Source organism: Macaca nemestrina, chromosome 1 (genome assembly GCF_043159975.1).
Source record: "Macaca nemestrina isolate mMacNem1 chromosome 1, mMacNem.hap1, whole genome shotgun sequence".
In the NCBI taxonomy this organism is placed as follows: domain Eukaryota; kingdom Metazoa; phylum Chordata; class Mammalia; order Primates; family Cercopithecidae; genus Macaca; species Macaca nemestrina.
In genome coordinates, this window is record NC_092125.1 from 223,719,970 (window position 1) to 223,732,000 (window position 12,031).

Here is a 12,031-nt window from a genome sequence, read left to right on the forward strand (position 1 = left end):
ACAAACGGAAAAGTCAATTCCTGAGCCACAGCTCTTAAGTATTTTATGTGAAAATCAAAATAGAGTTGATTGCTTTATATCTATACTTACATCTGATATGATTAAAAGAAATAAAACTATAAAACTAGAGACAAAACAATACATGTATCCTCAGTTAATTTCCACATTAAGCGGGATTGTCTCCAGTTACCATACAACTTCCTCAAAATACAAATGCTTCTTAGTAGAAGTCTTAACCAGGATATTCATTTTTGCTAGTGTAGATGACAGAATATGAAAGCTGAAAAAGATCTTTATGGCTCTTTATTTCTACCTGTTACTCACTTTACACTTGAGAGCCCAAAAGGCTTCAGTTTAAGTTGCTTGTCCTAGTGACAGAGATGGCCTAGGACCCAAGACTTCTCCTGACAATTAGGTCAGCCTTCTCCTCACCATGTTACGTAAGATGAAGCTGCCTACTCTTCACTGCAATAGTATAGAACACAAGCGAACAGTTTTAGAAACTGTAATTAGCATTGGGACAAAGTTTATGGCCAGAAACTTTTTGGTTAATCCAATGGGTGCTCTACCGTTGAACTTGTAATTTAAATTACCTCAGCATGAAAGCTGGAGATGAACAAAGACACCAGTATCAGGAACATGTGCATAGAGAGTTCTGCATCACTGACAGATGGATGCACAAGCTGAGAGCCAGAGACAATGCCTCAGTTTGGTGAACTACTCTTAACACAAAGCAGTTTCATATAGCACCGAACAAATATTCATTGTTTTTTTTTTTTTAGACAGAGTTTCGCTCTTGTCACCCAGGCTAGAGTGCAGTGGTGCAATCTTGGCTCACTGCAACCTCTGCCTCCCGGGTTCCAGTGATTCTCCCGCCTCAGCCTCCCGAGTAGCTGGGATTACAGGCACCTACCATCATACCTGGCTAATTTTTTGTATTTTTAGTAGAGACGGGGTTTCACCATGTTGGGCAGGCTGGTCTCACACTCCTGACCTCAGGTGATCCATCCACCTTGGCCTCCCAAACTGCTGGATTACAGGCGTGAGCCAAAGTGCTAGGATTACAAGGGTGAGCCACCACGCCCAGCCAATATTCACTGTTGATGGGGTCAATAGATGATTTTCTGAGCTTTATCATTATAAACCCTATAGGTTAAAATTTTAGCAGATGCCAAAGATCTGTAGACAGGCTCAGTGAAACTGGCCAAAGAAAGGCATCCATTTTAGGTAAAGGAGAGGCTTAACTTTCCTGATTCTTTTTAGGACTCAGTAGACTAAGCAAAAAATAAACTTAACTCTACTCCTCAATCTACTTTTGTCCTCTGACTCCTGCAGTACCACAAATTCTTCAGCCAAACCTTGGCCTCGCACTGCCCCCTCTCTCATGTTATCTCCATATGCTTTTTCAATCACAATCCTTTGAAAAGGAAACATCTAGACCATAATACTATTCACTGAACCCACCACATTTGACTCTTAGCTTTACTTTCTCCTTTGGGGTTCCCCTCCTCAGAACAAAATTACTGGACAATTTAAGACAAGGTGTCTTCCATGCAGTCTTCATATATTGCTGCGTATTGTGCTGAGCAGACTGAGGACCTCACACACAATGCCTGAGAACTGTCTCAGCCAGAACAGCACTGACAAAGAACTTGAAGTATTGGAGAACTTGAAAAAGAGCATTCATGAGTTGAATTGGCTAATGCAAGGTTATCCAAAATTGCGCAAGCAGGGAGGCCTTCAGAGCAAGAGCTGGTCCCTTTTCGCCTTTCTCACAATAACCTCACCAACCTTCCCACTAAAATGAACCAAGGGGATCGGTCGTAAAACGGGTCATGCCCGTCACTGAAGAGATCTGATCCCTCCTCCGTCCCTGCGTCAGAGCCGGCGTCATCCACGAATGCCTCATCATCAAAATCCTCCATCTCATCTTGCTGCTCGTCAGCCAGCTCAGTGATGTCGGAATCAGCCGTGGAAAAAGTGGGGGAGGGTGTGCGGTCGGCAAGGCGCTCATTCACACAGCCGTGGAAAATGGGGGAGCTAGACACCAGGTAAGACGCCAATTAACACAGCCAGGGAGAGAGGAATAGTTGGTTAAACAGGAAGCAATAGGTGCCAACAGGACAGAATCCACTGGGGAATCAACACAATAAAAGCAAATGGAAAAGCAAAAGGATAAAATAAGCATAAATCATTTGGGTCAGGTGAAAGGGAACAAGGGCAAGTTGAAAAAGTTATATAAGGACTGATCCTTAGAATAAGAAAAGCAAAGGAAACACGTGAGTAGACCATCCTAGGTAAACACTGTACTATAACACGTTTACATCCTCCCGTTCACATAAAAGATCAGCATCCAGGCCTCCAAGGACCGACTCAACATCAAAGTGAAACAAGAAGGCTTTCAATCTTTACTGAAATGCTCACGTCATCTTGGAGCAAAAACCAAAATGGATGAAATGGTATATGGCAAAGCAGCACATGCTTTGCTAGGTAAGATGTGTTTGGCCAATTCATCTCTTAGAAAAACTACTTTGCTATCAGAGTAGAGTGGAAAAGATTTACTTCATTTCCACAACACACTATGATTTCAGCAACTCCTTTTTACCCAGCCTCTTTAAAAACCATCACAGGGTTTTCTTTTCTTTTTTTTTTTTTGAGACGGAGTCTCGCTCTGTCGCCCAGGCTGGAGTGCAGTGGCGCAATCTCGGCTCACTGCAAGCTCCGCCTCCTGGGTTCACGCCATTCTCTGGCCTCAGCCTCCCGAGTAGCTGGGACTACAGGCGCCCACCACTGTGCCCTGCTAATTTTTTGTATTTTTAGTAAAGACGGGGTTTCACTATATTAGCCAGGATGGTCTCGATCTCCTGACCTCATGATCCACCCGCCTCGGCCTCCCAAAGTGCTGGGATTACAGGCGTGCGCCACCGCGCCCGGCCCATCACAAGGTTTTCTGCAATTGAAAAAGCAATTCAAATTCTGAAATCATAAGCTCAAAACTTAAATTTCCCTGTTTTGAAAATTTGAAACCTCTAAGAACTTGATTCAATATGGACTCATAGAGGCAATACGTGTTTTCATTAAGTGCTGGAAATAATGTATAAAAAATGAGGCTGAAGGGGACTACCAAGGTGCAATTCACCCTTGCAATGACTAAAGTGTGATGAATCGCCTTTTAAAAAAAGGAAGAACAAATCAGATCATGAAGAGATTGTGTCTGATAAACTGTACTATGAATTTAAACTGTGTAGGATACAGGCATAAGTTTTCTTTTCCTTCCAAATTTATCTTAAGTACAGAACACTTCGTAAGTTTAAAGTCAGGGAAGATTTAAATACTTTGGCTGAAAGTTTGAGACTCGAAACAAAAATGCCTGCTGAATATAACTGAAGGGAAATACACCAAATGATGCAGTGGTTGTGAGTGGATAAGATTATAGACAAGGCCTTTTTACACTCTTTTTTTCCTCTTAAATTTTTATATTATCTGCTCAGGTTTGTTGAATAAAACCATTATTTTAAAAGAAGATATCAACAAAATCATCACATACCTCCCCACAAGTTTAAACCAGTGGAACCGATCATAGAAAGGATCGCTGCCAGTCACAGTGGTCTCGCTTTCGTCTTGGGCACTGGAGGCCATCTCCCCTGCCCTATCATACATCTCTCGCATCAAATCCAGCCTCTGCCTATTTAGTAAACACAAAGCACATTGGGTTAATATAATGAAATTGCATTAAACTTTCACTTTGGAAGCATCTTTCATTCAAGATTTTCTCAAAAAAAAAAAAAAAAAAAAAAGGAGTTGCTCCCACTATTTAATGTTACTTAAAAAGAATGAAGGCCAAAAGTACAGAAGCCAACACTCAGTATCCAAAGTGTCTTGATTCTAGAGATAAGCCATCAAAAGTCAAGAATGGCCACCTATCCTCTACCAGGTGAAAAGTCATAAGGGGGAATACTGTAGGTCAACTGTATGTGACACCTCAAATACACTGAGACAGGGGGAGGTATCTCATAATACTAAATATAAAAGAAGCTAGATTATAACTTCCATGTTTATTATTGATTATCCTGAGGTCCAGGATAGAAAATATAAGTTTCAAATCTGAAACAGAAATATGATGAAACTGGAAAATTTAAAATTTAAAAGAGGGTCTATGGAGGGTAAACTTAAATATCTATAAATGTCGGAGGTGTGTGAGGAGTGCAATTTATTCACTTAAAAGAAAACGGATGGTAATACCATTGGCCAGCAACAGCGTTTAGAAAGTACAGGGAAGGAAGCAATGGTGTCCTCAGAGAGAGGAAAGTTGGAAGGAGCTCACTTGAGCAAGTCATTGTTATTTCCTAAATAAAACAATCAGCCTTTATGAATGTTTTCATACTTGAGTTTCTCCAAAGACCAATAGTGTGTTGCTCCATTCTTCAAATCCTGGACTTCTACTGCTACCACCGTGCGAGGGAAAGGCCTGTCCTCGTGAGTTTTTTCCATCTCAGTGGGAAGTAATTCAGGAGGCAGAGGGGAGTACAGTGTGTCAGTCAGCAGAACAAACTGAAACTGCACCTGAATGGAAAGAATAAACCATTGACAAATGGTTTTCAGCAAGCAAGCTTCAGAGAAGATGATACAATCATGCCCAATGGGAAAGAGGTCAAATGTGCTGTATGTGCTCAACAAATAGCTTGTAACTAACGGAAAAATATGGCCACCTGTTAGCAGTCACAGGGAATAACCCTAACTTCAAATCAAGCTATTTAAGGACTTTGTTTTCCTAGTCTGGCAGTGTTTTTGCACATACTAAAATCTTCTTCAGGGGAAGGCACGGGGGGGACAAGGTTACACTCTGTCACCCAGGCTGGGTGCAGTGGTGCAATCACAGATCACTGTAGCCTCCACCTCCTAGGCTCAGGTGATCCTACCACCTCAGCCTCCTGTATAACTGGGACTACAGGCATTCATCACCAGCCCAGCTAATATTTTTTTATTTTTTGTAGAGATGGGTTTTTACCATGTTGCCCAGGTTGGTCTTGACATCCTGACCTCAAATGATCCACCCACCTCGGCCTCACAAAGGGCTCAGATCACAGGCACAATCCACCATGCCTGGCATAAAATCTTGATAAATATATTTTGATTGACTGAATGAAGACTTTTAATAGAATTTATACCAGAGACCAAAAGGTGGACCACAAAATGCATATCTAGTCCCTCACTAATGAGAGAGGATGAAAACACAGCAAGGTTTCCTGTTTTAAATTCAGAGGATTGCAACTACTGCTCTTAAAAGCGTTTATCTGATTGGGCATGAAAGTTCACATCTGTAATCCCAGCACTCTGGAAGGCTGAGGCGGGAGGATCACTTGAGCCCAGGAGTGTAAGACCATCCTAGGCAACACAGTGAGACCCTGTCTCTACAAACTGAGCCCAGCCCAGAAGGTGGAGGCTGTAGTGAGCCATAATTGCGCCACTGTACTCCAGTCTGGGCGACAGAGCCAGATCCTATCTCATAAAAAAGTGTTTATGGCCAGGCACGGTGGCTCACGCCTATAATGCCAGCACTTTGGGAGGCTGAGGGGGGCGGATCACGAGGTCAGGAGATTGAGACCATCCTGGCTAACACGGTGAAACTCCGTCTCTACTAAAAATACAAAAAATTAGCCAGGCGTAATGGCAGGTGCCTGTAGTCTCAGCTACTTGGGAGGCTGAGGCAGGAGAATGGTGTGAACCCGGGAGGCGGAGCTTGCAGTGAGCCGAGATCGTGCCACTGCACTCCAGCCTGGGCGACAGAGCCAGACTCCGTCTCAAAAAAAAAAAGTGTTGATTATATGGTAAGTACTTCACGACACTGCATCATTTATTTCTCACTACCATGTTATATTTTCACCAACAAATTATTATTAAACAATTATTTAATATTAATTAAATGCTATGCACAGCAGTAAGAAAAAAAGACAGTTACTGCCTTTATTTAGTCTACTTCAGGAGTGGCTAATAAATAATTATAAAATGAGAAAGGCTGCCGAGATTATGAATGAAGAAGATATCTTACTCCCTAGAACTAGAATTTAGTTCTAGGAGAAGATAATTAATTTCCCCAAAGTCAGGTGGTCCGTGCTCTTACCTACTACACAATATGGTCTTCCACTGTAATCTTAGCAGTGAAGATACTGATAAACAGTGGAGCATACAGAAGACTGAATCTTAAGGTTTGGTGTGAAGTTGTGGTAATACTTACAAAAATGAATAACATTCATTCCTTTTACCATGCCAGGTACTATTTTAAGTGCTTTATGCATATGCCCATTTTCATTCCTCACAAAATCCCTTGGTGCCAGGTACTGTTACCAACCCCATTATGTAGATGGGGGAATGGAGGCACAGGGCTACCGGGATCGACACCACTCATGGAGCTGGGACTGGAACCTGGACTGTCTGGGTCCAGGGTGCATGTGTTTGTCTGCTACACAACAGTGCCTCGCAGACCCCAGAGGGGGAGCAGATCAATGGCAAAGAGGCAAAGCAAACATAGAGGTGCAAACTTAATAATAGAAAAGCAGAAGAAAATTAAAATTATTCAGAAACCCAAGAGAAGTATTTTTCTTTTTTTTTTTTTTTTTTTTTTTTTTTTTGAGACGGAGTCTCACGCTGTTGCCCAGGCTGGAGTGCAGTGGCGCGATCTCGGCTCACTGCAAGCTCCGCCTCCTGGGTTCACGCCATTCTCCTGCCTCAGCCTCCTGAGTAGCTAGGACTACAGGCGCCCGCCACCGTGCCCGGCTAATTTTTTGTATTTTTAGTAGAGACGGGGTTTCACTGTGGTCTCGATCTCCTGACCTTGTGATCCGCCCGCCTCGGCCTCCCAAAGTGCTGGGATTACAGGCTTGAGCCACCGCGCCCGGCCTGAGAAGTATTCTTCTACTACTATGTTTCTCCAGTTTTTGTCAGGAATATAGTCTATTTGTAAAATAAGCTAGAAAACATCTGTTTTTTAAAAATTTTATTTAACAAAAATTTAAGTAGTACCTACTATGTTCCAGGCACATATATTAAATAAAGACATATATAAAGCTGTTTTATAGCACAAAGCTGCTGAGTTCCCCCAAAGGAAAGGTTAATTTAAGGTGAGAGCCCTGATGCACCCACAGCAGGCTCGGCTTTGCCTCCAGCTCTCCTGCGTCCTCCTGCTCCATACCTTCTTTTTCAATTCCACACTGATGGCATTGGCCTCCTTTAGGTACACGGCATTGCCCCAGAGCAAGTCCCGTAATGAAGTAAACTGATGAGACTTCCATTTCCGGAAGGCCCATTGGGCTAACTCAAATTCATGCTGTGTCCAAGGAACTGAAAGAATGAATGATGCATATTTAAAGATTTAAAGGCAATCTTACAACTATATAAAAATTACATCTCTCTTCTAGCTTATCTCTTTTATCAAGGTGAGGTGTTTTCCAGTTTCTCTCCATTCAGCTGCTTTTGTTTCTTCTTCTTTTTAGTAAAGCTTACCAAATTCTGTTGATACTATGAAAGCAATATACACATTTCAGAAAATCTTAAAAAATCTTACTTTTGGATTTATTTAAAATAGAATAACAAAGAAATAAATTTTTCTCTGTTTTTTAAAAAAGGTATGATTATAACATGTGGCCACAATAAAAAAAAAAAAAAAAAAAAAAAACTCCTGGCTAGGCGCAGTGGCTCATGTCTATAATCCCAGCACTTTGGGAGGCGAAGGTGGGCGGATCACCTGTCAGGGGTTTGAGGCCAGCCTGGCCAACATGGAGAAACCATATCTCTACTAAAATTACAAAAATTAGCCAGGCGTGGTGGCACGCACCTCTAGTCCCAGCTACTCAGGAGGCTAAGGCATGAGAATTGCTTGAACCCAGGAAGCAGAGGTTGCAGTGAGCTGAGACTGCACCACTGCATTCCAGCCTGGGTGACAAAGTGAGACTCTGTCTCAAAAAACAAAAAAAGACAAACTCCTGACCTCTGTTATATTGTATGACTTCATGTATTTATTTTTTTCTATTACAGAGAGAAAAAAGGTACCATCTTGCTTATTTAAAAATAAGAAATTGGCTGGGCGCAGTGGCTCATGCCTATAATCCCAGAACTTTGGGAGGCCATGGCAGGCAGATCTACCCGAGGTCAGGAGTTTGAGACCAGCCTGACCAACACGGTGAAACCCTGTCTCCTCTAAAAACACAAAATTAGCCGGGCATGGCGGCGCATCCCTGTAATCCCAACTACTTAGGAGGCTGAGGCAGGAGGCGGAAGTTGCGGTGAGCCAAGACTGCACTATTTATTGCACTCCAGCCTGGGCGACAAGAGCAAAACTCTGTCCAAAAATAAATAAGTAAATAAATAAATAAGAAATGTAATACATAACTTAAGAGTTCCTTCAAAGTTAGTTTGAAGCCTTGAGATTGCCAAGAGGTTGGGTGGAAAAATGAACTGTGATAAGTGTTCATACTGCATTATAAGGCAATAAGTAACAATGAAAGCCCTAACTCAACTAAGAAATGCTGGAAAATCTAAGATAGGCAAACATGACTAAGCAATATGACTAGAAATTTGCCAGAAATGGCTTCAAATTGAACAGACTGTCTTAACAAAGATTAAGCTCTATATTTTTAATAGGTATATAAAAGTCATATCTACAGTAATATGAGAGACAGTGCATGTAAACTTTCTAAGGGATTTAAATCAAGATGTGTTCAGAAACCTTGTGAAGGTCTAAGAACACTATCACCCCCATTCCCACCTCATAAAATACAGCCTGGATTCTCAACACTGCACATCTATTCAATCATCTGTAAACTGGCTCAGTAAAATGTCGATAAATGATAGGTCCAACTAAGAGGAATTCAGCTTTGATTATGCATAAATGACTAATTTGATAATATAACTTCAAAAAGATATACACAGGAAAGTTTCAGTCTCTAGATTTCACCTTCTTCCTCCTCTTCCTCCTCTTCAGTTGTTTCTGCAGCCAGGGATCGGGTTTCAACCTGCTTCTGCAAGGCCTGCAATTTACTCTCATAGTCCTGAATGAAAAGAAAGGAGATAACATGTAGGAGTGGGAAGAAATAAGAGGGCAGGGAAAGAGAAATGGAAGGAATATTGGGGGAAGTAGAGAAAGCAAAGGACAAAGAAAAGAGACAAAGGCAGGAAACAATAATAAAAAGACATACAGAGAAATGTTCAGGGAAAAAACCCACAAATCACACAAGATGGTCTGTAATGGGTAAACGTGAAAAAGAAAAAACCCACTACAGTATGTTTCTACTCCCTCAAAGACTCAAGAGTTCTTTACCTGGGGTAGTGGTAGGAGAAAGTGGGAATTTTTAAGTGAAATAATGTGTGTATACCTTAAGCATTAGAATATATTCAGGTAATATATATCAATAAATTCCAGAGAAAAACAATATTGAAAAAGATTAAAGTCACCAGTATCATAAAAAATCTCAATTATCTAACTCTTTGGAAGGAAAAAAAAATTAAGATTGTAGACTTTGATGCTTCCTATGGGTGAAAAATTACTATCTTTGATCAGTTGGATGAGTTTAGCCTTCAGGTAACCAAAAGCTCACAGTGCTATTAGGACTGAAATAATTTATAGATTGCAATTAGTTATTCAAGTAAGATACTTTATTTTCAATATGCAATTATAAGATGGATTACTGACCAGGTGCAGTGGCTCATGCCTGTAATCCCAGCACTTTGGGAGGCTGAGGCGGGTGGATCACCTGAGGTCAGGAGTTCGAGACCAGCCTAACCAACATGGAGAAACCCTGTCTCTACTAAAAATACAAAAATTAGCTGCCGTGGTAGCACATGCCTGTAATCCCAGCTACTCAGGAGGCTGAGGCAGGAGAACTGCTTGAACCCGGGAGGCAGAGGTTGCAGTGAACAGAGACTGCGCCACTGCACTCTGTCACAGAAGGAAAAAAAAAAGGATTATTGTAATACAAATCAGAGTTATCCTTCATTTTTTCATCTACTCCACGCATTTTTCAATAAGGGTAATATCACCCCAAATGGCCAAAAAATGGTTCTGAGAGGATGAAAAAAATCTTAGTCTTTTAAAATATGAAGTACAAATATATATAGTATACAGATAATGTAGTAAATCTGAGATATTAAACTCTCACGGTGGGGAGAGAATAGGGGACAAATGTCTAAAAAGTTTCCTTAGGTTGTTAATTTGAAAAACTTGCATTTTAGTGAAAATAAAATACGTAGGGTTAAGAAAGAGACCTGCAAACAGCACACACTAAATTACAGCAGAAGCATAAGCGTTCTAAGAAGGACTGCCAGGGTTTCGTCCTTCTTTTTTGAGACGGAGTCTCACTCTATTGCCCAGGCTGGAATACAATGGCGCGATCTTGGCTCACTGCAACCTCCACCTCCCGGGTTCAAGCGATTCTCTTGCCTCAGCCTCCTCAGTAGCTGGGACTACAGGCACCCACCACCACGCCCGACTAATTTTTGTATTTTTGTATTTTAGTAGAGACGGGGTTTCACCATGTTGGCCAGGCTGATCTCGAACTCCTGACCTTGTGATCTGCCCACCACTGGCCTCCCAAAGTGCTGGGATTACAGGCATGAGCCACCACACCCAGCCCTGCTACTTCTTTTGGTTCCCTCGCAGTGACCCAATTACAGGCTGTCATGAGACAAAGGGTGTTTAAGTATGACCATCCACTGTTTCCAAACAGAGCTCTCCAAGTCCCATATCAAACATTGCATGCATCACAAAGCACTGCTGAAAGCCATTCAGCAAACTCCATTACAAAAGGAGCTCCCAAAGCAATGCTCACAAGGATGCATATATCCTCTATGGTTCTGGTCATTTGTCAGTTATTCTCACAAAGGAAGTGTTCTCTTTAGATGGGCAGGCAGGGACCAAGACCACCAGCCAACTACGTAGTTTTATTAGATATCTAAACACACTTTTTAGGAGACTACATGTTATGAAAAAAAAGAAAAATAAACAAAAAATTAAACAGGTAAAAGGCTTGGGTTTGGGGTCCTGGCACTTGTTCTTACTAGCCTTATAATTCTGAGAAAGTTAAATCCACTCTAACCCTCACTTCTTCATCTTTAAATGAAGATTTTAGCACTTGACTTGCCTACCCACACAGTACTAGAGGAAGGACCAAGAGATGAACCATTTTAAAAACATGTGAAAGCCCTCTTACATGATAATACAATATCAAAATGACAGGCAATTTTTTTTTTTTTTTTTTTTTTTGAGATAGAGTCTCACTCTGTCACCCAGGTTGGAGTGCAGTGATGTGATCTCGGCTCACCACAACCTCCACCTCCCAGGCTCAAGCAATTCTCCTGCCTCAGCCTCCCGAGTAGCTAGGACTACAGGTGTACAGTAGCTAGGACCACCATGCCGGGCTAATTTTTTGTATTTTTAGTAGAGGCAGGGTTTCACTATGTCGGCCAGGCTGGTCTCAAACTCCTGACCTCGTGATTCACAAGCCTCGGCCTCCCAAGGTGCTGGGATTACAGGTGTGAGCCACTGCGCCCGGCCTCAGGCAATTTTTTTTAAAGGTTATTTTTTAAGCATTCTTAGCACCTACATCTTGGTTTCCAAATACCACGGCCACTAAAAGGAACCAGGGCTCCTTGAAAAAAAATAGCTGTTTCCAGGTCTGAAGCAAGGAAAGTACCAGGTGAGTCTGAAATATTTTGTGTCAGAAAGGATAGAAGAACTCAAACACCACTGGGGCCATTTCAGAAGGACACAGGATCCCACTGACCAATAAATCAATAAATCAACCAATAAATCAAACCAATAAATCAACAGAAAAATAACATAGTACATTGAATATAGAAAGAATTCATGACTCCATGGTGATACTGAAAGAAGGAAAGAAAAAGGGGAAACTCTTCTTTAAATAAAAATGTTTAAAAAGCTAGCTAATTACCAGGCATGGGGCATGCACCTGTTCATTTCAGCTACTCAAGAGGCTGAGGCTGAGGCAGTTACTGGCCTCCCAAAGTGCTGGGATTACAG

General features: G+C 41.6%; 1 protein-coding gene across 12 annotated transcripts in view; it reads right to left on the minus strand.

Moving 5' to 3' along the window:
* Positions 1-12,031, minus strand: part of LOC139364414 (kinesin family member 1B) — a 178,600-nt gene that overhangs the window by 55,062 nt on the left and 111,507 nt on the right. For 10 of the 12 annotated variants that reach the window (XM_071100985.1, XM_071100974.1, XM_071100980.1 and 7 more), the window contains 5 exons: positions 8,951-9,044; positions 7,190-7,338; positions 4,385-4,563; positions 3,548-3,685; positions 1,792-2,040 (listed from right to left, as the gene is read on the minus strand). In XM_071100985.1, the coding sequence (XP_070957086.1) occupies positions 1,792-2,040; positions 3,548-3,685; positions 4,385-4,563; positions 7,190-7,338; positions 8,951-9,044 (809 nt within the window). The remainder of the gene's footprint in view (positions 1-1,791; positions 2,041-3,547; positions 3,686-4,384; positions 4,564-7,189; positions 7,339-8,950; positions 9,045-12,031) is intronic. The other 2 variants (XM_071100953.1, XM_071100952.1) reach the window with 1 other exon arrangement.